This window comes from Triturus cristatus, chromosome 7 (genome assembly GCF_964204655.1).
Source record: "Triturus cristatus chromosome 7, aTriCri1.1, whole genome shotgun sequence".
Classification (NCBI taxonomy): Eukaryota; Metazoa; Chordata; class Amphibia; order Caudata; family Salamandridae; genus Triturus; species Triturus cristatus.
In genome coordinates, this window is record NC_140590.1 from 1062087599 (window position 1) to 1062112066 (window position 24468).

The 24468-nt window shown below is 44.7% G+C and overlaps 1 protein-coding gene across 3 annotated transcripts in view; it reads right to left on the reverse strand.

Moving 5' to 3' along the window:
- The window catches only part of ARHGAP26 (Rho GTPase activating protein 26), a 1692117-nt gene that overhangs the window by 1161591 nt on the left and 506058 nt on the right, over nucleotides 1–24468 (reverse strand). For all 3 annotated transcript variants that reach the window (XM_085618129.1, XM_085618128.1, XM_085618130.1), the window contains exon 10: nucleotides 20585–20679. In XM_085618129.1, coding sequence (XP_085474255.1) covers nucleotides 20585–20679 — 95 coding nt within the window. The remainder of the gene's footprint in view (nucleotides 1–20584; nucleotides 20680–24468) is intronic.

Consider the following 24468-nt stretch of genomic DNA (forward strand, 5'->3'; position numbering starts at 1 on the left):
GCCTTTCGGAGGGATTTGGAAACATAATGCCTGCCTCATTACAACTAATGTGGCTGATATTCTGCAAACCCTACTGAATGCAATGTCTGCAATGACAAAAACTTGCACATCCATCCCAGTACAAAAATAATATCAGGTTTCATTCGCAGATGCTGCACACTATTTTCCTCTGCAATATGACCCACAGTTAGAACAACGGACTGTTAGTTCCTATACTTGTTTTTCTTCTCTTTGCTCTTTAATATTTGACAGTACTACCCGATTTCTAGGCATTGATGCTGCCTGGGTAACTCAAGGCCATCTGAAACCTAAGCATAACAGACAACAGATTTTCCCAAGAGCCATTCAGACCTGCTCTTTTCAAACAGTCTCAAGTCGATCACACAAGTAAATAAATTCAGCTTCACAGTGAATCTACAATGTAGGGCATAACCTTAACCTCATTCTTGAAATACCACTATGGAAAAAGAGTTGCCAGGTTTCCCCATTGACTCCTATTTCCCAAACCTATCTTTGCACTTGTTTCTGGTTTGTCAGACTCCACAGAGAGGCGAACGACTGAACGGATTTGAAAACAGAACCATCTTCTTCCATAGTACGGTGTCTCCTTTAACCACTTTTGTGGACCCTGCAAAAGCTTGTTCTGCTGTATCGGAAGTATCGATCCGATGTCGTCAGTTTAGCATTATTCAGGAAACCGAAATTCAGCTATGCAATAAAACATAGTGCACAAATATAGTGTGCAAAAATGTAGAAATAAAAAGCAGATGCAACAGAAATTGGTCAATGGAATAAAAAAAAGTAAAAGTCAGAATGTTACCAAAACAAACGTGAATTGTGCATAGACCTACATTAACCTTAAGCCTAACACAACTGTCACATCTTCCTTAACTTTTAGGGTTTGATCTGTTAGAATGTGTTTCGTCTGGCATTTTACAGGGACTACCCTTTGTACTAACTGTAACCTGAAATTAACCCCATCTCTTATCCAAAACCATAACCCTTATCATAATCCTAACACTAACTCATAGTCCAGCCCTAAACATAATGCTGTCCAATAACCTCCCCTTATATCTGACCCAACCGCTACCAATAACTCACACCATCCCTACCTCTCACAGATACCTCTACAATAATCCTAACCTACACATTTTACCATATACCATCCACAATACACTGCTTTACTCAAACCCTAACCATAATCTAAACATAACCACAAATTTCTTCTTCAACCATACATTTTCCAAACTTTATTTTTTAACTTTCTTTTCAGTCAAGTTTGTATTTTAGTTTTCTACTTATGTTTCTCTACCTTCATTGTACTCTACTAGAGTAACAGCAGCCGAAATAGCCTGTAACCACGGGCAATCTAAGAGGCGACGGACTACTCGATTATGCATTGTTTTCCTTTTTGTGTTCTGTATTTTAATCAAAGTTGCTCTACTTTCTTATGAGAAGGAAATTTAGAAGGAAACAGCTGAACTGGCCTTCCGCAAGCAAAAATAGGTCCCCACACAGAGTTTCATATCAGTGCCCGCTATCCAGACAACAAGAAAAACCAATCGCTTTTTAAACGTAATACCTATTGAAATATTAATTTAAGTGTTTCTAATACTTACAAGGATGCATTTAGAAATGTGATTCTTTAATCAGAATAGAGTGGGGAAAAACGTCCTTTTTTGCATGTAGGAAAACATGAAACCTGTTAATATCTTAGTCTAATAAAATAAATAAGCTTGTGTATAATTTTAATGCATGCAATAAGTATGTTACAAAAATAGGCTGATCATCTTGGGTGGTTGGCGCCATTTGGTCTTTGGAGATCAATTCTAAATGAGCAGACTCCTACTGATCCGCTCAGCACATTGACCCACTTCTGGGCTTCCCAGGCAGAGCAGAATTGCCCAGGTTTGTATGATGTTTTCGTTAGTGAAATTAGGCCTGTTTCACAGACCTGCCAGTTTTCAAAGAACAGTGCAATATAGCACAGAGATAATAAGTGATGTGATGTGTTCAAGATCTTGCTAACATCAGCAACTTATCAGATAGGCCGCACCTCCTCCTAGAAATTAAAGTCCAAGTACACAGAGGCTAGGGGTTGGGGTGATTGTCGTAGATGTGGAGCCTAACAAAAGATTTATGAAAAGCAAGGACAACTAACTTTTTGACGCTTTCTTAAAGAAACATGTGGCTAAGGCAAAGCCAGTGATGCCGGGCACTGCTGGAAGCGGAGGAGGTACACATTATGATGTCAGGAGCTCATTACTACAATCTGCACGGTGCAAGGTCAGTAGTAAGGAAGAGTGAGTGATAGGATGCCCAAAGCTGGCACCTGCCGAGTGTACTACCCTCCACCGCCCTGCCTCCTTGGTAACCGCGGGCAGCCGGCAGGGCGGGCCACTCACAGGCAAGCGCTCTTTGCCAGCTCATTCAATTCTCTAATCGAGATTCCTAATTAAATGCTGAATTTCATTGTGATTTTTTTGGGGGGAAAGTGAGGCATGAGATATAATTTGATACTGTCATGCCATCTTCCGCGGGCGGATTCCTGGAGGCAAGTGGGTCTTTATATAGTGCCATAAAGTATCAGGCACGTTCTTAACTGCAGGCACATCCTCACACCTCAAAAATGCTAGCCAATCAGGCTGCAATGTTCCATCAGTTATCGCTTTCCCACTCAGTTTAAAATATGGTCACAGTATTCTTGAAAATGTAAGGTATATCGAAGCTTTGCAGGAATCTGGAAAGTTTACACTGCTCATTACCTTCAAGGGCATGTTTTAAAAAAGTATTATAATGCTCTAGACAGCATTTGATTTTGTGGCCTCAATTTAGGTAGGTTAAAGAACAGAGGCAGAGGAAGATTAACTGATCTGCCCAGGAACACACATTTTGGTCATGTGGAAATTGGGATTACAACCCCGATCTCCTAGTTCCAAATAAAACAACTTAGCCAGCATACAGTATCTCCTCCTAAAGTAATGTATTCATTATGGACATCTGCTTCAACAGCTTATGAATAGAGCGAGTAAGTAGCGAGATGCATAACTTTTCTACAAGGATTCAGACGGCCGTAAGATAATGAGCTCTTCTGGGTTTGGTGGCACAAACTGTTGCAGCCATAACTGCTACTAGCAGACCATGACAATACCACAGAAAACTTTTAAGCGTTTTGTAAAGTTTCAGATTTTTTGTTACCATTTGATCATAAGAGGCATTTTGGTAGAAAACTAAAAATAATAGATCACCAAACTGTACAAGGAAGTGAACGTTTCTGACTTTTAAACAGAGCAAAATAACTCATGCAATCACTTTAGTGCAGTGGTTGAGAAATGAAGGGAGTGAGAAATCAGTAAGGTCAGATGTGCCATTACTCTGCCTGTCCAGTGCTTTTGGTCACTTTTAGCCCATATGCACTCCCGCTCGCTCTGGGCTTCAGGACTCTCTCCAGCTTCTTTCCTTTAACTCGCATTCTATCATTTTCGTTATTGTTTTCTTCGTAAAAGTTCATACTGTGCTCACTGATGCTCCTTGTGTGCGTTTGGATTAGTCATGGATACTCAGTCTCAATTATTAAAGTTGTCGGCCATTTCAATGTTGTTTTTTGGTTATCTCTGAATACGCAAACAGATCTCCTTGCTCAAACACTTGTTTTGCTTTCAGCTTTTCAACGTTCAGGGTTTGCTTAAGAAACACTGACCCATCCTTTGGAATGAAATAATACATTTTCATCTGTGGAAGCAGGAGACCTATCTTCTAATCCCATATTCCCATCTGACCAGCTGTCTAATCTTGTACTCATCACATTGCCACGTTGGACTTTCTACTGGGTACTGATGACAAGCTGCAATCAAGCTTCCAAATTCTCTTCTGGAAGCAAATTCCCAGGATAGTAGCCATCCTGCCAACAGACCAAGCACAGGTAAGAAGCGAACAGTAAAGATTCACACTGCTGAAGTCGAAGAATCCTTAAGACAAAATACGCTTAAAGAAACATAATAGAAAGTACAAATCATGCACAAAGAAGGCCAAAATAAACCACCACAAATGCCCATCCAAGCAACTCCATGAAATTCTATCAGAATTTCACAATCCAAAGAGCAGTCACACCTTCAGCCCACTTTCAGAAGACCTTGGCAATAAACTAGCAACACATTAGTTAAACAAAGCGGACGCATGGGGTTCTCATCTAATAACCAAGATAAATGCCTGGTCCCCTATTAAATAGCATAAAACAATCTCAGCAGGTAATTAATCTACATCTGTATCAGCCTTCCAAGAAATTACAACCTCAGAATATTAATACCAACAAAAACATGGCAGCCCAGCCAGCCTCCTATCTAACCCCGCCCTCCACATATTTTCAGATCCTACAGTCATTAATGGCACCTATCCTAGCCAAAGGCACATTCCGAAATATAAAAAGAAAGTCATATATACTCCTAACCACTTAAGACAACTTCGACACTCAAGACACCAACAGTTATAGACCAATCTCCAGTGTACCGTTACGTAGCAAGCTTATGGAGAGAGTCACCTTTCTTCAGATCTCAGAATTCATGGAAGAAAACTACTCTGACTAGAAAACAGGATTCTGCCCAAGGAGAGGGACAAAATATGCCCTAATCACAATTTCGGAAGACGTAAAAACGTACTCAACAAAAATGGCATAGGTGCATTCACACTCTGGACCTTCTAGCAGCTTTTGACATAGTACACCATGACACATTACTTCTTAGACTGGTTTTCTTATCTAAATAACAGATCGCACCAGATTTATACACCCCCTTTTTCTGCAAATCCTTACTGCATAAACGCAAGAACCCATAAGGATTTAGCATACCACCTCCACTTTTTAACGCACACACAAAAAACACTACCAAACCTTATCAACAGTTTCTAAATCATCTGCTACAACTATGAAGATGACACACAAGTAATTCTCACATTGGAAAACTCTAAGGACACAGGACCAGCAAAATGTAACACCTGCCTCATAGCCTTAGTTCAAAGGATGACAATGAATCCCCCCAAGGTGAATGCTTTGAAGACTGAAAAGCTGAATGGGAAAATGGTGACCCCTATATATTTCAGGCCAGAAGTACTGGGACCCCCACCACCATAGCCTCAAATGTGAAAAATCTCAGAATCTTCATTGTCTCCATAATTTACATTAATATTCAAGTGGATAATCTGTCGCAATCAACTTTCTATACACTGAAAACACTTAAGAGGCATTATGCCCCATCTTGGATTTCCTCAATAGATACAAGCAATCATTAAACCTCTCCAGACGGGACTATGCTTATGGACTACACCACTGCATTCTACACTCAACTATCAAAATACTATAAAGAATTGAAAATTCAGCAGCAAGACAAGTTCTAAATGTAAATTTATGAATCCATATCTCACCGTTTTTGTAGGCTCTACACCAGCTCCCAATAACAGAATATTCCTAACCCAGAAACTTATGCTCCTGACTAGCACCACACTTAATAATCCCTGCTACTAGGAAGACCACCATTGGTGGCACTACATTCACCGTTTATTTCCCTACCTGCAGAGGTCAGAGCAAACGTGATTAATTTAGAGTTTAGAAGGATAGAGAAGTCTTAGTTATTCCCAATGTGATCCAACAAAGAATGCACATATTTTTTTCTGCCTACAGACAGATACCGTCCAGGACTCGCAAAAAGATCAAGAAGCGCTAAATCAGCAGGATCCCTTTTCAAACAACCCCTCACATGAGGGACAATGACGCCCTACTATAAAATTACCTCCCCAACCACTATCCGGGCATATCACATAATTCCGTACCCCATATAAAAAAATAAGCACAAAGTTAAACAATTCAATAATGTTCAACACCTATGTAAAATAAAAATCAACAGCCAAACAGAAACGCAATAAGACTCAACAACATCTACTACCCGCCCCAGTTAATTAGCTTTCAACCTTTATTTCCTACTTCTCTTTATACTTCCCAGAATGCATCCTATCTTAATATTCAAAAACAAATTCTGCATGAAAATTAACCTGCATTATAGCTGGGGATTATTCTATTTTACTTTTCTATTTGAATCATACTCTCCTTACACTCCATCCTCTGCCTGTCTTAGTGCCAATGGTGTACTCCACTATACCACATACCCACTGCCTTACTCGCTGATATACGCCAGTAAACGAACCATACCATTTCTTACAAATCAAACACTCCTGAGCAGTCATTTCTGCAATACCTAAGCTGGCTATTCATGTCTTTCCCATAAATCACAATTTCTCTAACTGTGCAACTTCTCCATACGGTAGCCCAATATCTAATCTCCTCTGTCCGATTTACTTATCCCATTTTGTTTTACACTTGCATGAACTCACTCTAAGAATTACACCCAACTCCTATTAACTCACTTAACTACTAAAACTGGAGGAAATGCTTCAAATAGTTTTCTCAGAGCACAAGACTAACAAAATATTCAACAATTTTACAGCAATAAATAATAAACCATGGTTAAATTAATAAACTTTGGGTTATAGAGTAGAATGCTACTGTTTATAAAGCGATTCAGCACCTTATCAGGGTAGTAAGCACTATGTAAACGCAATTATAATAGCAGCCAAGTGGCTCCATGTTACAGTTGAGTGATTTAGCCAGAAACTAGCAGACTGCGCCAACAGAGACTTCTACTTTTACTTTCACATGAATATTTTTTTTTCAATTAGTTTTCATTTCGGAATCATACAGTCATCAGCATACATTTAACTCACTTGAATACGCGATGTGCGAAGGATATCAAAAAAGAGTATACTTCGTACATCCAAGTACCCTCCCTAGATCTGTAGTGCTCTTGGAACAATCCAGAGCTCAGTCCACCAATGGCATCATAAGGTACATTCCAGAGTGCTGGAACCGCTGCACAACCCCCAATGAAACAGCTGTCATTAATAATGTGATACATGAAACATGTAACCAAAAAACTCTGGCAGCAATTGGCAGAGGTAACATATTTATACATATTCCTCAGTCAGAGAAGACAGGCTCCAATAAATAGAGTCCATTTCACTCGCCTCCCAGACGGACCCTCAGCTCACCGAATAACATGCTGACAAGGCCATAACATGGGGCAACTGGTCAGGTCTGCAACCATCCAGTGACAAGGACATGCAGAAGTTCTAAACACTATAATATTTCATGAGAAACCGTCACCCCACCCCAGAAGGGTGAGGGGCGTCAATGACCCAGCCTGCCCCACCCCAATCTACAAGGCTCAAATTGCCACTCTAAACACATCCAGACCGTTCGCCCGGGCTGGCAACAGCCAATCAGTCAACATATCAGAAACTGGCGTTCGCTACTGTGCACTGGAGTCCCACTCCTGGGACAAGGCCGTTGTGTCCTCACCCGGCTGCCCTGCGATCTGCAACCTCTCCAGCATGGCTCTCCCAAGTCTCCATATCACAGTCAGCATTTTCATCTGTATGGACTAAGAGCAGGCGGCGCTCCTCAGCTACTCATTTGCAAATGTAGTCAGCCAAGGAGGTGGGGGGAGGAGGGGTGTCCAATAGACAGCAATTAGTCGTTTAGCTAATACTAGCCCCAGAAGGGTAAATTTATGTTGCATTCGATTCCTTGATTTAGAGACAGTCAATAACCCGAGAAGACAGTGCTTGACCGCCGCCTTGACACAGATTCCGGTTGTTTCCCGCCGTAGCTCCAGGAAGCTCGACCAGTATATCTGGAGTTTGGTACAATTCCATGTCATGTGTGCAAATGTTGCGGGCTCAACGTTTCCACAAATATTGGCCTAAAACTCTCCAAATGTGACGTACTGTTGGCTAAAATGCCAGAAACAAAAAAAAGTGACATGGACTCACTTACAAGCTGTTAACAAGATTAACTTATGATACAACTTAAGTTTGCAGGGTGTTTCTTCCCCGCAGTGCTTAATTTGTGGCTGCCGGTGGGGGGCCAGCGGCACTTATTTTTGGGGACGCCACTTCTTTTTAGACAATAGAGGGAAAAATAAACAAAGTGGAAAGACTGAGGAAGATAAAGACTGAAAACTGCTACAATAGAAGAATGCAAGAACCTGCAAGGGCGAGATAAAAGGATCAGGGAGTGTATGGTGTAGTGGGTTAAATGGGCTTGGGGTGTAATCACAAGTTGACAGCCTTGGTATTGTGCACACTGACATCTAATTGCACGGGCCATGGGCTTATGAGTAGAGCCTCCAGTACTGCACTCTTTACTGTACAAATTAAGCACTGCTTGCCCATAGGGTACCACGTTATTCCAGACCCTTTGGTTTAACATGACTGAGCATTCTGGAGATGTAGTTTAAAAAAAAAAATAATAAACTGAGCTTGATGGTAATTTTGAAAACAGTACTGTAGACATGGTATTTTGCAGATAAGAAGGTAAAATAGCAACAAATACAACCACTAACAGCAGTTCCAAATTAACAAGGTGGTTTTAATTTCATTGCAGATTTTTGATTGAAACATTTCCATTTTCTGGACTACCAATTAAAGCCTTTAAAAATCCTCGTGAAGAGACATGCTGCTTTGACAGTCATCACTTCTAGGAGAAACCTTCCGAGTCCGCGACTGCCTCCCGCAGGCCCTCGAAGGCCACTAGGGCTAACTCTGATTAGCTGTCCGCAGCTCTCCATCTGCAGGGCCCATTTCCTGGCTCTTGCTGTCGTACTTAAGCCCCTTTTCATCAGGAGTAATTTCCTAGTCCTGGGTGCCCCATCCGCTTGTGTCAGTGACAAATTAGACAGCTCCAACCATTTTCTTTCTGATTATAAGGCACTCAGCAGAAAATCTAATATGCTGTCTTGGGAAGGAGAAGGCAGCGCCTGTATGTCCACGCGTTTATAAAAACCAATTCCGTGCAAGAGGGAGGAGCTCGGCCATTGACAGGATTACTTATCTCTGGGACATGGTAAGAACTTTTTTTCCATCTGGAGAGGGGGAGGGGTAGCCTGCTGCAGAGATCATGCATCCAGTGTTTAAGTAAATTAACATCACCTTTACCTTCAAAAGTTCCAGGTGCCCTTGCAAGGAGAACATTCTTCGCATGGATTCAGAATGATGAATGATGATTTGCTGCAAAAAAGCACGTTCCTGGAAATATACCTATATGCTCCCATATTACAGAGGCGGGGACATTGCTGATAGTTATGGTTAGGTCATAGTTTCCATTGAAAATACATTTTTGGCTTCTTACTGTCTTTTATGCCATTCGATGAATCTTTCAAAAAGTACACCCACCTAGGGTTCTACATGGCAACTTTAATGCCGGTCTGTCAATCGAGAACCAAAAACACATGAGCCCCTGCAAAAGTTACACTCCCCATTTTAACTTCTCTACCATTCTTTGCGCCTCAAAATAGAAAAACAGCTGAGCAGACACACATCATGAAATAAGAACTTTACTCGTAAGTGCCTTTGTTTGGGTTGGTGCAAATCTGTTTGGTACTTTGCAATATTAACATTCATGAAGTGTTCTGGTCCAGGCATTAAGAACTTAAATTTAGGAAAAGTCTGACCGATAATTCATGCAGCCTTCATTGACAGGGAAATTTTATTAAAAAGAAAGCCACACCACTGGACGTAGGAGCCTTTTCTCCTGTTGAGCACTGCCGATTTAGAAAGGTACTGTGCCCCGATTGGCTGACCCCCACAGAAAATTTTCTGTTGTGTCTGCTATTACCAAACACATTGCTCCAAGCGCTGTGTTGGAAAAATAAGAAGAAAAAGGTATTAAGGGAGAACATAACCTCCCAAATGGGATCCACTGGGAATAAAATAAAAAAAATAATTATTTGGGTTTGTGTGGGGTTCAGGGATCCTGTACCGTTTTTGGGAATCCAGGAACCTCACTGGGTTCTGCAAAATCTCCTGGAGCATCATGAATCCTGAAAAAAATTAAAACGAATCATTGCTCTACGCCTGCGTTTGGTCCACAACCACACGTGGGGACTGACCAAGGGCAGCGGGTAAGAAGCAGGGCTTGGCCAAAATGGAGTCCCTGTCAGCACTGCCTGTAGCACAAAGCCAAAGGTCATGGGAGGGGGGGGGATGCCTGCAGGGGGATGAAACTGTAGGAGTGGGGATGAAACAAGAAGAAACTACACCACAGCAGACATCGGAAGAAAATGATATAAAATTATACGAGGTGAAAGGAGCAGTGTAAGGCCCTGTGCTGATGCAAAAGAGGTGAAGAGTTCGCTTTAAAATGGAGTGCATGACGTGCAACGTCTTAGTTAAAGGAAAACCCGTGCCTGTAAACTTGAAGGAATTTATTATCTTAGCACACAGGCACATATTCTGCTGTTTCACCAAATTAAGAATATGATTGAAGAATAGGAGCAAGAGACTGAATTAGTCAAGAGCACACAGAATCTGATAAGAGGTCTTGGGAGTAGAATGATAAACCACACACGCAAATACACATGCATTAAAGAGTAGAGAATAGTTATTCCGATTAGAAATTACAACAAAGAATGTGCAGCGAGAAGTCATAAGGTTAGGAACACAGGCGACGGAATGTTTTTGGAACCAATATGTAACATCTAAGTTACTTATTGTTTGACGTTTTGTAACTATCATTGTTCATGTTGGGATAAAAGTGGCTTTCTGTGAAGCAGCAAATTGGGACCAGCTGTTTACCTGTGTGAAGATGGCTGCTCTCCCTGCTGTGACAGTATAAAGCTGTTTTTGCCTTGCCAAGAGGAGTCTTGTCCATTTTCTTGATTTGAAGTCACCCCGCAATAAAGCCCTGTGGCCAACCCCTTCTGTGCACTGTCAAAGGCCTTGCACACTAGGGGTTAGCTGCATGATGCAGATTCGGTGCAGGGTCTGGCTGGCCAATCCCCACTCCACACAGTGAAAGTTCATGCATGAGGGCATTGGCCTCTGCTGGAGGAGTTTGAGCCAGGTCTGGCCAACAGTTAAGCATTGTGGCCCCCCCTTTTGCAATGAACATCCCAGCTGTTAAACTGCCTGCGGCGGGTTGGCCGTAAGCAAGTCTCTGTGGCCAACCCTGACTCTGCACAGCTGAAGACAACAGCGTTGGCTGGCTGCCCATTGTTGGTTGGGTGCAGGGAACTGTTGCATGTGGTATATGATCCAAAACCCAAAATTGACTGAAAATACCAAAGGTTAATATTGAATTATGGTTCTTTGGTTATATGTTCTTAAACACAGAAATGCACTGCAAAAACACACGAAGTGGCTGTTTTTACTGGTATTCACCCACCTAACAAATACATTGCCTCCATAGACTTAAATGAGGGCTCCCCTTTTTTTTTAAAGCATAAACAGTTTCCCAAAAAAGTCTGTACACTATTCACCTTAACTCTTTAACCGCGGCACCTTTGATGAGTGGGCGGGGTCGCGTCGGCCAACGGACGTGCACAGCACTACGGAGGTAGTGCACGCGACGGCCGTTGGCTGAAAGAATCACGCAACGGGTTAAAAGGGTCATCCTATTAAAGACTTAACATGAAACACAATTGTAAGGGAAGAGGCGGACAGGTATGCGTTTGCCACTGATAAGACACATTCTACCAGGCCCAACGGTCTACTCTCTGTAGTTGGTTAAAAGAAACTACACACATTCCTTAGATAAGCACCATGGCATACAACCTTCAAGTCATGCTTACAACCCCAATGTGAGATAAACCACCTCTAAGCGTGTCACCCCTACATTCTACTTTAAACAATCTGCAACGCTTCAAAATCTTCAGCGAAGGTCTGGAAATAAACATCCACACCTTATAAATGTCCTTGTTACATAGAATTTATCTATAGCACTGTATTCCAACTCTAACATAGGCACGCGCCCAGAGATTGACTGGTGGATAATCTACGGTCAACTGAAGCTATGGATTTCCTCGCAGATTTTGGCTTTTCGACTAAGCCACAGCCTATGTTGAAAAAGGTTTCTGCAGCCCACATCCGGTGCAATCAGCCTTTACCTTGTTTAACATCGAGTACTACTTACACACCAAACGGTAATGCTTAGTAAACAGTGCACCATATAACTTTAAATATGCACAGCCACTCTTTCCTTCAGAGCTAATGCTATTTCCATTCTAAACACTCATACATGCACACACAGTAACTCTGCTGTTTAGGACTATAGGAACTTGACTAGCAACTTTCTTTGATAAAAAATACATACGGGCTTATGAAGTCATGTACATAGTAGTTTCATGGACGATTTCATCTGAGACGTAATCAGTGATGTCATTTGAAATGTTATAAGTGATGAAATATGTGAGGTACTAAGCAGTGCATGATGAGGGAACAGGTTGAAGTTAGTTCATTAAACTAATTGGAGAATTTCAGATGTTTTCTTCATTTTTTTAAACAGTTTTTATCTCATTTAACACTTAACTATAAGGTCATTTAATCTTTTTTTTTTTAAGTGAATTTCTGTGGGGTTTTTTGCACAGCCTTTGGCTGGTGGCAATGCGCAGTGGGTGGTTGGCTGCATGGCCAAGCTCTGAGCCCAGCACCATGTGAGCCCCTAATCGCCTGCTGTTCATGGCCTTCACTGATGTGATGTGTTGGTTTAGGCCTGGCACTCAACACTCTGCAGGCAGTCAAACCTGGCTATTCACGCCATATGCACTGCATAATGGCGTTGGGCTGCAGGGTCTGATCTACGACTAAACCCTTCTCAATTTCTATTTTAAATATTTTATTATCAGTACCAGTACTATGGGTACTCCCTGAAGGCCTTGCTGTCTACCGTGGTTCTGGGTCCTGGAACCATGGCTCTGGGTCGGCCATAGGGCCTGGCCTCACATCATTCCCTGCACACAAATACCGGTGACCACACTAACCCTAACAGGTGACCAGCCTCCATACAGCCCCTGCATCAATTCTCCTGCAGGCATACAAACCCCAGCCTCCTGCAGGCACCTACACCCCTTGTGGGTACCCAACCCTGCCCCGTTTAGCAGGTCCTCAGCCCATCTTCATGCTGGCACCCAAACCCAAGCTGCACACAGCATTTGCCTGTGCACAGCAGGAGCTTTCCTCCAGCCAAACTTTGCACCCACCCCCGTGGGCTCCCAATTCCCAGCAGTTGACCAATTTCCTGCTTCATACAGCCTTCAGCTGTGCACAGTGCTGGGTTGGCCCTGAATCCAACAAACTGCAGGGCCTGACCTCTCTCAGGCTGCACCCAACCCTCCACTGTGGGCACCCAATTCCCCTGCAGTGCAATGCCTTTGGCTGTATGCAACTGTGCCTTGGGCGCAGGGCCTGGCCTCAACCCTCAGCTGATGGCCAACACCCGCTGTGCATTTCCTTTGGTCGTGCACCAAAGGGGGTTGGCCAAAGGGCCTCCCGCTAGGCCCTACACCCATCCTCTGCGGTGTGTGGCCCTTGGGTGAATGCAGCTGGGATTTTGGTGCAGTGTCAAATCTCTGAACAAGGCCCTGTACCCAACCCCCAGCAGGTGGCCAATATTCACTGTGCATGGCTTTGGCTCCCAATTCCCAGCAGTTGACCAATTTCCTGCTTCATACAGCCTTCAGCTGTGCACAGTGCTGGGTTGGCCCTGAATCCAACAAACCGCAGGGCCTGACCTCTCTCAGGCTGCACCCAACCCTCCACTGTGGGCACCCAATTCCCCTGCAGTGCAATGCCTTTGGCTGTATGCAACTGTGCCTTGGGCGCAGGGCCTGGCCTCAACCCTCAGCAGATGGCCAACACCCGCTGTGCATTGCCTTTGGTCGTGCACCAAAGGGGGTTGGCCAAAGGGCCTCCCTCTAGGCCCTACACCCATCCTCTGCGGTGTGTGGCCCTTGGGTGAATGCAGCTGGGATTTTGGTGCAGTGTCAAATCTCTGAACAAGGCCCTGTACCCAACCCCCAGCAGGTGACCAATATTCACTGTGCATGGCCTTTGGCCATGCACCGTGGCTTGTTGGCCATAGGGTCTGGCCTCTCAACAGGACTAACTTCCAACAGCACCCAATTCCCCATCTTCGAACAGGCTTCAGCTACGTGCATTGGTGGGTGGTGCTGAACACAACCTACAACATGCAGCCAACCCTTACTGAGCTATGCACAATGATGGTTGACCACAAGGTTCGGTCTATGACCATACCTTTCTCTTAATTTAATTTTTCTTCATTTTAGCATTCCTGTGTCCCCAATCGTTTTTTGTTTTAACGGAGGAATAACATTTGGCTCACTCCCTACATGGCCTTGGGGCAAGGGTGTCACTTTGCCTTCTTGAGTGGCCTTGATTTATTTTTTCTAGGACTCTAGAACCAGGGACCCTCGGCCCGTAATGGCTGCCACATCATATTCTCCATGTTGTGGCCAGCCAATCAAGATCTGACCCTTCCACTTTGAAGAGGCCAATCAGAGCATAAGTGGACATGAACTGTCTCGATATTTCTTGCTTTTACAAGCATTAACCCTTTCCTTCATACCCCAAACACCATTTAAAATGCTAAATTGCTACAATGTCAGAAAGTTAGGTGAGCGGAGTCTGTGAACAAGTGTACTGAGATTGAGCTGCTGATTCTGTCATGGTCCCTAGCTATGAGTCCCTGGGTTCCGCCCTCCCTCCTTCTTGTCCCCCCCCCCCCCCCGTGATGTACAAGACTCCCCTGCATAGATCCCCTAGAGTAAGACTGCTCCACTCCCTGAACCACCACTGCACCAATAATATATATTTTTTCTTCTTTTAAACAAAAATAAACCTGTCCTCCACCGTTAGGGAGGGCAGTGCGATGTCCCGAAGCAGGGCATGGGAATCTGCCTCCGAGCAGGGGGAAACCGGGGAGTAGACTTCGCGGAGATAATCCGCGAAGCAGGAGACAATGGCTTCCGGCTCAGTGACACACGCACCATCAACACTCTCAATCAAAGGCACCACGCGGCTCGCTCTCTCCCTCTTATCCAACCACGCAATCAATTTGCCAGCCTTATCACCCACATCATACAATCGCCCCTGCTGCTCTCTACTGAGGCCCCTGGCCGCCTCCGTGACGAGGGCCCGATAGGCCGCCTGCTTTAGGTGTAGAACATGCAACTTGTCGTCTGTTACCCCGCTCCCCAGGTCACCCTCCAGTTCTGCAATCTCGGCCTCTACTCGGGCCACCTCCTCCCGCTCGCGCCGCCGGGCATGGGAGATAAAGGAGAGGGCCTCCCCTCTAAGGACTACCTTGAAAGCCTCCCACAGGGAGATGGCCGAAGAGACCGACCCCACATTCTCGTCGAAATATCGCTGTAAGGATTTGATCAAATCGGCACGAATGGTGGGGTCGCGCAAATACCATGCATTGATTGGGGCCACCCTGCCATCCCCCCTCGGGAAGACATCGAAATGCAACAACAATGGGGAGTGGTCTGAGATACCCCGCGCCAGATGGCGCACCTCCCCCACCCTCCCTGCATGGGCCGCCGGGACAAGGATGTAATCAAGCCGCGAGAGGCTACCATGGGCACCCGAGTGGAAGGTGTACTGTCGCAATGCGGGATGCTTTAATCGCCAGCAATCCACCAGGCCCAGCGTGTCCAGAAGGCCGGGCAGCCACGCCTGTGCCCGGGGGAGGTCCCTAGGGGGATGGCGATCCATAGACCCAGAGGCTACCGCATTAAAATCCCCTCCAACCACCAGCAGGCCACTCGGAAGGTCCAGAAGGAGGCGCCCCAGGTCCGCGAATGTGGTGGCTTGTAACCCAGGCGGGACGTACACTGATATAAAGATAAACACTCTACCCTCCATTCTTCCCACCAGAACCGTGTAGCGTCCCCTCTCATCATGGCGCACCTCATCAATCTCCAACGGGAGCGAGTTCTTGATCATAATACCCACCCCCCGCGAGCCCGAGGTGAAGCCGGAATGGGCCGCCAAACGATATCCCCGCCGGTTCATTGCATGAAAGGAGTTACCTATAAGGTGCGTCTCCTGCAGGAAGACAACATCTGGTGAAATACGTTTTAAGTACTGCAGGACCACACCACGCTTAATCCTATCCCCCAGGCCGTTAACATTCCATGACAACACAGTCAAATCCCTACCCCCCATCATACGTCGAAACAATCGGTCGTCCCCCATCGAGCATCCTAAAAACAACAACATAGTAGCGGGTTTGCCCTGCGGTGCTAACAAACAACACACCCCCCCCACCCCCCGGTCCCAACAAAACTCCCCCCTCCCTGCACCCCTGCATGAGCCCAGACAGCCCCCCCAAAGTGCAGTGTGCCTGTCGCCCCATAGCTAAAATACTAACTAGTCCCCCAGAGGAGGAGGGAAGCCCCCAACAGACCCCGCACGACCTCCATAGGAGGGGAACATACGCAATCAATAAATGGTGAAGGAACAACGTCCAGAGCAAGGCCTATTCAGTCACCCCTCAATTCTGATCCGGCGGGCCCTCCTCGCCAGCCGCGCCCCCCCCGCCCCCCCGGCCCCGATCTCCAGGCAGAGTGTCCAGCCAGTCCCCAGCCGCCTCGGGCCGGTCGAAGAAGTGCGTGCGACCATCCACCTCCACCCTCAGCTTAGCTGGAAAGAGCATTGAGTACTTGAGGTTCAGGTCCCTTAGGCGACGTTTAACACCAAGAAAGCTCTGTCGCTGCTTCTGGACCGCCGGAGTAAAGTCTGGGTAGAAATGTACCTCCATGTTGTCAAGCTTGACCGGTCCCTGTTGTCTGGAGGTCTGGAGGATAGCATCTCTGTCCCGAAAATTAAAAATCCGGGCAATGAGAGGCCGCGGCGGGGCACCAGTCTTAGGTCTGCCCCCGGGGACCCGGTGGGCACGCTCCACCGCAAAAAGCTTACTCAGCCCCCGGGGCTGGAGATGGGTCAGGATCAACTCTTCCACGAAAAGATCCGCCGCCTCCGCCTCTCGTCCCTCCGGCACCCCCACAATACGGACATTATTCCTCCGGGCCCGACCCTCGGAGTCCTCCAGTCGCCGGTCCATCAGGGCGCTCGCCTGGCCAAGCCGGCGCACCTCCTTCTGGAGGGCCACCACGTCTGTCGTGAGGCTCGTTGTGGTGTGGGCCAGGGAGTCGACTCGGTCGTTTGTTTTGGACAAGTCTGCCCTCACAAGGCTCACATCCACCAGGACCGAGTCTATTTTTTGCGCTAAGGTGTCGAAACGCTGGTCCACCGAGGCCTTCATCTCTGCAATGGCGCCCATGACGTCCCGGAGGGTCAGATCCACCGGATGAGCGGATGCCTCCGTCGGGCCCACCGGGGATGCGCGCGATGTCTCCGGAGAACCCTTCTGGAGCGTGTAGCGGTCCATACTGTTGGCCTGGTGCGCCGTGCCACGGCGGGTCGTCTTCACCTTCGCCCGGTCGCCATCTTGTTTGGTGGACATGCTAGCTCTTCCACCGTCGTGCCAAGCTCCCCAAACGGGCCGCTGTACCAAGTCACGGGTGCCAGGGGGGGGGGCAGGGGCGACCACCGAACCGCGGGTCAACCCACCACCGGCGGGTCAGCCGGGCTCCTGGACAAGGCCACACCACCGCACCCCGCTCCGCAGTCCGACCCCGCTTGAGAGCTAGGAGGGCGCAAAAGCGAAAGTGAAAGTGCGGGGTACGCCAGTCGCCCAGCCCCGCTCGCCGCTGTTATTCACTTTGTCCCCGGATCGCCCCACTACTCCAATCCGGGGGGCCGGCGAGGAGAAGGCCGCAACCTTCGATCGATGCTCCCACCGGCGTTCGGGGTCCGATTCGAGCCCAAAAAACGGGTGGCGCCTCAGCTCCGGTTCCCCAACACAGTCCCCTCAACAAGGACAGGATATCGCCAGGATTAATTCAGGAGGTCGCGGAGGTCCTCGGGAGCCTCGCACCTACGCGGCCATCTTGGTTGCGCGCTAGGCTCCTCTGTTTCACTGCACCAATAATAAACGCTTATCAGTTAAGGCAGATAACACAAATCATGGTGGATGGAGTAAAAGAGCTGCTGTTGTGATACTGACAAATGTTCTCTTTTTTCATGTTTGGAAATGTTAAAACATTTTTTCTAAAATTGCTAGATTGCTGAGCAGATTTACACCAAATCACAAAAAGTTTGCTTTCTTAGTAAAGCTTTAACTCTGTACCAAATTTGGTGTGTTTTTATTGAGCGAATGTTTTGTATTGGAGAACAAAGCTTCCTATGGGAATTAAAATGGGAAGGCACTTTTAGTACCCCTCCATCACCACCTTTTTCTTGGCCCCCAATTGATGGATCAGTGTGAAACTTTGCAATTAGAAGCCAAAGTGGAGTAACTTTTTTGGGAAGCGTTGTCAAGCGGTAGCACAGTTATTAAAGAAAGAAAAAGTGCCTTTCCAAAGGAAACTCTGACCTAACTATAACTACAGAGTGCCCACAGCCACTGTGTAAAACGTGTGTCCAAAAACTCTTGGGAGACCATCGCTGCATCCTGAGTTACCAGCGGAATACTAAGGATAGCTAATCCTGATTCCACCTAATGCCACTTCTTTTCCACCACTAAACAGTCTTTTTACCTCGTTCTTACAAGGTCTTTTCATCCCTGCTTTGTCACTATTTCTCATCTTTTGCTTCTTCTGCATCTTTTCTGTCTCTCTCTCTTTTACTTTGTGCCAAAGTCCAATGATAAAAAATAAGTCCAGTCCCCAAAAATAAGTGCTGGTGACTCACCACTTCAACGATTACAAAAAAACAGGCTTTTCAAGCATCAACGCAGCCATTTCCATGGTCTACAATCCTGGGTGCTTGTCATACACATCAATTGCTTTACCAAGAATTATATTAAATGGAATTTTATTGCATACGTTCTATGTACTGCAATAAGATCTGTGAATAAAAAAAAGACACTTTCAGATTAGACTAGAAAAGGAAGCCACTCAGCTTCTGTAATTTCAATAACTAAAAAGCTAGATCTCATGAAGGGTAATAACTAGTTAGGAGTATTGCAATTTTTCATAACTGTTTGATAATCTAGCCATGCATCTATTTGGTAGACGTAAAGGTAAATATATCACAAAACCATTAAAGAAGCTTCACCAGGCACCAGTTGCCTGTAGGATGAATTCTGAAGTCATACATACAGTACATGTCATGATCACCAGTTGTGGAACTGCCCAATCACTGAAATTTGCAATATTCAAAATCTTAATATAACAATGGCTATTAAGCCAAACATTTTAAATCAACAGTTTAAATCTTCTTGCATTTCGTCTTCCGCAGTTATCTTCATTGAGTCTTTTTACCCAAGGTGCTGCTAATGGTGCCTGTATGCAGGCTAACATACCTTCACATGTTCAGTATGCCACTACTGTGGTATTAGCCATATTGAATGTTTCTTTTTCACTTTAGCCTCACTTTCGAAGCACCTGTTCTCCCACTCCTACCATCTGCAATAGACTGCTTACTGTTTGAAGGTAAAGCGCTTTTCTACTTGTCTTGATCTGATGGACTCGGAGGCTGCGGCTGACGGAGATAGAGGCGGTGGGGCCCTGCAGAGACATCACAGCAGAGACCAGTGTGCTGGTGGGAAACGCCTTCCTCACTATACTATTATTCTAATCAAGTTTACATTTTAGCAACATCCTCGAAAAGGTAACAGATGTCCATCTACTGGGGAAAAAAAATTGAACCAAAAATGGAGTGGTCAATCTCACTCATGTTCTTTTTTTTTTAGGTGAGGGGTAGATGGAGAAAGTTTTCACAATTTCTCTATTTTTAAAAATGACCAATAAAGTGATGGGTATCCTAAAGACTTAATAGCAGCTTGACAGTTGCAAGCCAGGCTAGTCCCATCACTGCAAGTATCCAATGTTCAGGAGTCAAACTATGCAAGGCAAATCTCTCTACGGAGACACTCTTTTGCTCTTCCTTTCAGACTACTAAATATGAAGACTGTGTTGCTGCTTAAGAAGCTGGATGGATTTAATCAACAATCTATTGCATCTGAATGACCAGTTTTACTAAGCAGGGTACATTTTGGACAGCAGTAATATAAAAGAGAAACTCAGTGGCTCAAGTAATAATGCACCAGCTTAATAACAAAGGTAACCATCCTTTGTCCTCAGACACAAATACTTCGACTGGAAGGTTGGTGACCTAAATAACCATGTTACAGAAACCAGAGCCTTGATGATGCAAATGCCCATGCTATAGCATCTCAAAGTCCCAAATAACCATGATAGGCAAACACAAGACAATAGCACAAAAAGGACTCACATTTTCATGCTAGGATACCCATTGATGACAGCAGCTGGAAGACTCAAAAAAAGACATGCTATGGGCCCTTAATGACAACAATAATTATGCTATGGCCAAAGTCACAGCTTAAAAACCAATGCTATGCCGTCTCGACGACCCTTATAAACAAGCAAAGCCAACACAATGATCTTAATAGCCAACCATTGTCAGCATGATGATCAAATTGCCAAGTGAAGGAGTCTGGATGATATAATTATGCTGCATTATCTCTATGACTGAAAAACCATATTAAAACACGTATATGTTTTAGTGATAAAGCTAGGACGCCAGCAGATATTAAATGGTAAGTGGCAAATAAGAAAGCTGTTTTAGAGAAAATAGGAAATGTCGTTTGACTCACCGGTCCACAGCTTCCACATCAAAACAGAACCTCTTCTCGATGGAGTCTGTTTTTCGCCGTACACAGGATTTCAAAGTAACTTCTTCTTCTTCTCCCTAGTGGAAACAGACCGGCATTAATTCTGGAACCATATTTTTTGTATTTGTCAAGTTCATAGAGGTTGTAGATGAGTCGGTATTACATGCAGAACTAGTTGGATTACCTTATAATGTGCTTAAAATGACACCTGTACGCTCTGCTGCAGAGCAAGAATTAGCAGTTCACACCTATCGGTCAACCAGGTTTGAGATCCGATGCAATCAGAATACAGAACTCCTTTCGGTCAACCTAGTGGAGATAATCCTGTGCATAAACTAGCTATTTGATCTTTAGAACTGGTTAAATGATTAAAGTTTAAATACTCATTTGAAGAAAGCAAGCAGCCTATGAGCATGCTTTGATAAGATATACAATTTTGATTTGTCCTCTAAAAACTACTTTACCTCCAAAATGTTTCTTCTGGAAAACATTCAGCCCTACCAGCCATGGTCATTACATCAAACACTGCGCAGTGGTGTCTACTAAAATGCTTCAATAAAAGGACAAAAGAAACCCATTTGCCAGACATAATCATGATCCCTTGTGTCATGTTTCTCAGCGCCATCCACATGGTCACATTTACTTCATTTTGATGGCAAAAGGACTATGGCACCCACATCAGAACGATAAATGAAAATTATGAGGAGGATGAGGTCCATTTTCTACAGTGGTCTTCATTTCCTAAAGACAGTGGTCTGTGATTCCACGTGGATGTTGTGTGATGGAAGACAAATGTGATGGAAGACACATTCCCACAGGTCTACCAATTATATTAAGATTGGATAAAAGCTCGAACGTGATTTGATGTCGCATTAGATGCACTGCTAGAGAGTAAGAATGGATGCTGATTAAGTGCGGATTGTAAAGGGTATAAATGTATGACTGGGGTTTAAGTGCTGCTGCTCGGTTTGCTATTGTATAAATATATACATAAATAAATACAAAGTCTCAAAAGAGGGGATTGGATAGAGAAATGGATTAATAAAGTCCTAAAAGTGTTTGCCCACACAGATCTAAGAAATATGATGGAGACGAACACCCATGTGCTAGATCCTGATTTTGGCACGAGACTGCTGGACGTTTAAAGGTAACAGAGGACAATTCCCCGACAGACTTCCACAGGAGAGTTGGGGGCAGGGATGGGCCTCTTCCTGAGAAGGGAACATTAGAAATGTTTGGCTAAAAGTAGCAAGTGTATTTTGTCCTGGACACAATGAGGCCCTCCTCTATATTTAAGACTGATCCCTCACCAGTTACCTTTGAAATAAAGGTCAACTCGAAAGCGATTCTCATATTAGTAAAGGGCCAATTATAGCTTCACAAACCATCCCTCCCATACTCTGAATTCAATAGAGTCAAGAGAGATAACCACGCCCCCACAAGAATGCAAATTAAGTAAAAATACTTGCGTCTGAGATAGGATGGAAGTCAATGCATCTCTGAGTAAATTACTTGGGAAATAAGGAAACCGGTTCCATAAAGAGCTGGCATAAAACATCCCAGCCCTGCCACAATTATTTAAATGTGGTGGACGTTGATGCACCTATTTGATAACATTTTCTACATTTACTACAAGGTGGATTCAAAGAGAAGTTTCCGAGATGGAAAGATATTGTACAGCTTTTAGTGAGGGTGCAGTGATCACTCAAAACTCCTGGCCTTTATAGGGGCATCAGTCAAAGCTGGATGCGCCCTCTCCTTCAGCTGGGCAATTGCCACTATCCCTACCCTAAATCCTGTTCACTAGGCGCCCTAGAAGAGGCGGGCACTACCAAACCTCGGGAACATGAAGGTCAACAGAAAAGGGTAATTAATGAATGTCGCTCCCGAGCCTCCTCCTCCTGGTTTTTTGTACCGTTCGCACAAATTCTAGCTGTAGCCGAAAAAGGTTTGTCTTATTTTCCACGTTTACCTTTACAATGGGTTTGAATACATTAATTGTCCTATATGTACCTTCTTTCCATGTTTCCTCATGAGCGTCTCATGGTAGGACTTGTGTATTTCACCATTCACAAATTTTATTCCCAGCTACTGGACAGGTCTGACACGGTTTACAGTTTCATTCTGGAGCTGTGGAATGAGGTATCCTAATAACCTCTAAAGCGGAATAAAACCTAATTTTCTCCACTGATAATAGACATCTGGGGGCAAAACAGACTCCCCTTTTCCATGGTAATAAGACAACTGCGGCACACAAAACAGAGATGGGATTATACTAGGAGGCACAGAATGAGTTAGATTAAGCAATAACAGAGGGAGAAAAGAGAAGGTAGCTGCAAGGGGGAAAAGCCCACGACCTAGCCGGTTTTGTAGGAGTCTTTATTTGGGGATTTAATGTGTTTTCCTATAAATGGACCTTTACAAATAACCACGGACTGTAATAACAGAAAGAATACAGGAGGTAACAGTTTACATCCTGATCCAGCACTTTTTTCTGGTTATGTAAGAGAAGAGAGCATAATGTAAATAATGATCGTAGGTTGATAAAGATGCTTTAGTCAATTGCCAGAGTAAGGCGCCATTGTCAGAAGAGCAACTAAGGGAATATTGTCATATTGCTTGATGGGCCCGGAGAGTCCCCTGCATGATGTTGCAAGGGTGCACACCTGCACTGATTTTCCAAGGAGTAAGTCAGTCTGAAGCAGTTTTTTTGACCAAGGCAATCTAGTTATCTAGCTAGTCTTGTTATCCCTAACTTTGGCTTCTGGTAACTCCAACATTTGGGTGGATAACCCATTACTCTCTCCATCCCATAATTTAAGGTGTACACCTGATATGATACTGACAGGGTATTAGCCCTTAAAGCAGGTTGATAAAATATGGTTAACTCTGTTCTCTTCAGTGCTCATTGCACTACTGAAACTCCTGCTTATTTAGTGGATGCGAACCACAGAAGTTGAGCACTTTGGGGTAGGGGCATCTGCCTGTGCTTGGGTATGGCACGGGCCCTCTCAACATTCCATGTTGGGGTAGGGGGCAGTTAAGGTTTTGTTGTGCCACTGGAGTCTTTGGGTAGTAGTGGACATTTTTTGTCCTCAATGCACACAACTCATGCTTGTATGTTGGGGACTGCTTTAGTTACGACCTTCAGACCCAGAGCAGGGTTCTGTGGTCTGGTGGGGACGCATGAGGCATAGCCTCCATAGTAAATGTGACTAGCATCAGCTTGTTAGATTACACAAGAATGGCAGTATTGGCAGCATTTTAAATGATATTGATAGGACTGATTTTCTTTTGTACATGTTGCCTGCAGAGGGGTGAGCCGCTCTGGGCCTAAGTATTATGCAACCAGGTCATTCACTCAATTCTGTGAGCATGGATGGGGCACGTGTATAAATAACTGGTGTGCATGATAGAATGCACTACTATTGTGTGGGTTATAATTGACAATGAGTTTACTGGACTCCATCGTAAACTTCCCAATGAGAACTTGCAGCACAAAAAGTAGGTTGTAAGTAGCCTGCCAATCTAGTACTGTGTAATGCCATTATTCTTGAAACCTTAGTTAATTTTAAAGAAAACTTTATTTATTCAATTTTTTGCACACAAAACTGAGCGGTCCTGCAACAGGGTTACCCACGGTAAAACCTTTCAGCTTATTTCCATTGTACATCTGAGTCCTATATGCATTTCACATTTATACATTAATGGCATAGCAATATACATATCAGTATACTTGGCTAGGAAGTTGCCCAAGCATCAATCTCTACATGTCACTGCTACTGACAGATCCACTGTCCTGCTCACCTCCCGCCCCCCTTGGATTCAACAAATCCCTGCATAACTTTCTCCAAACTACATATGCC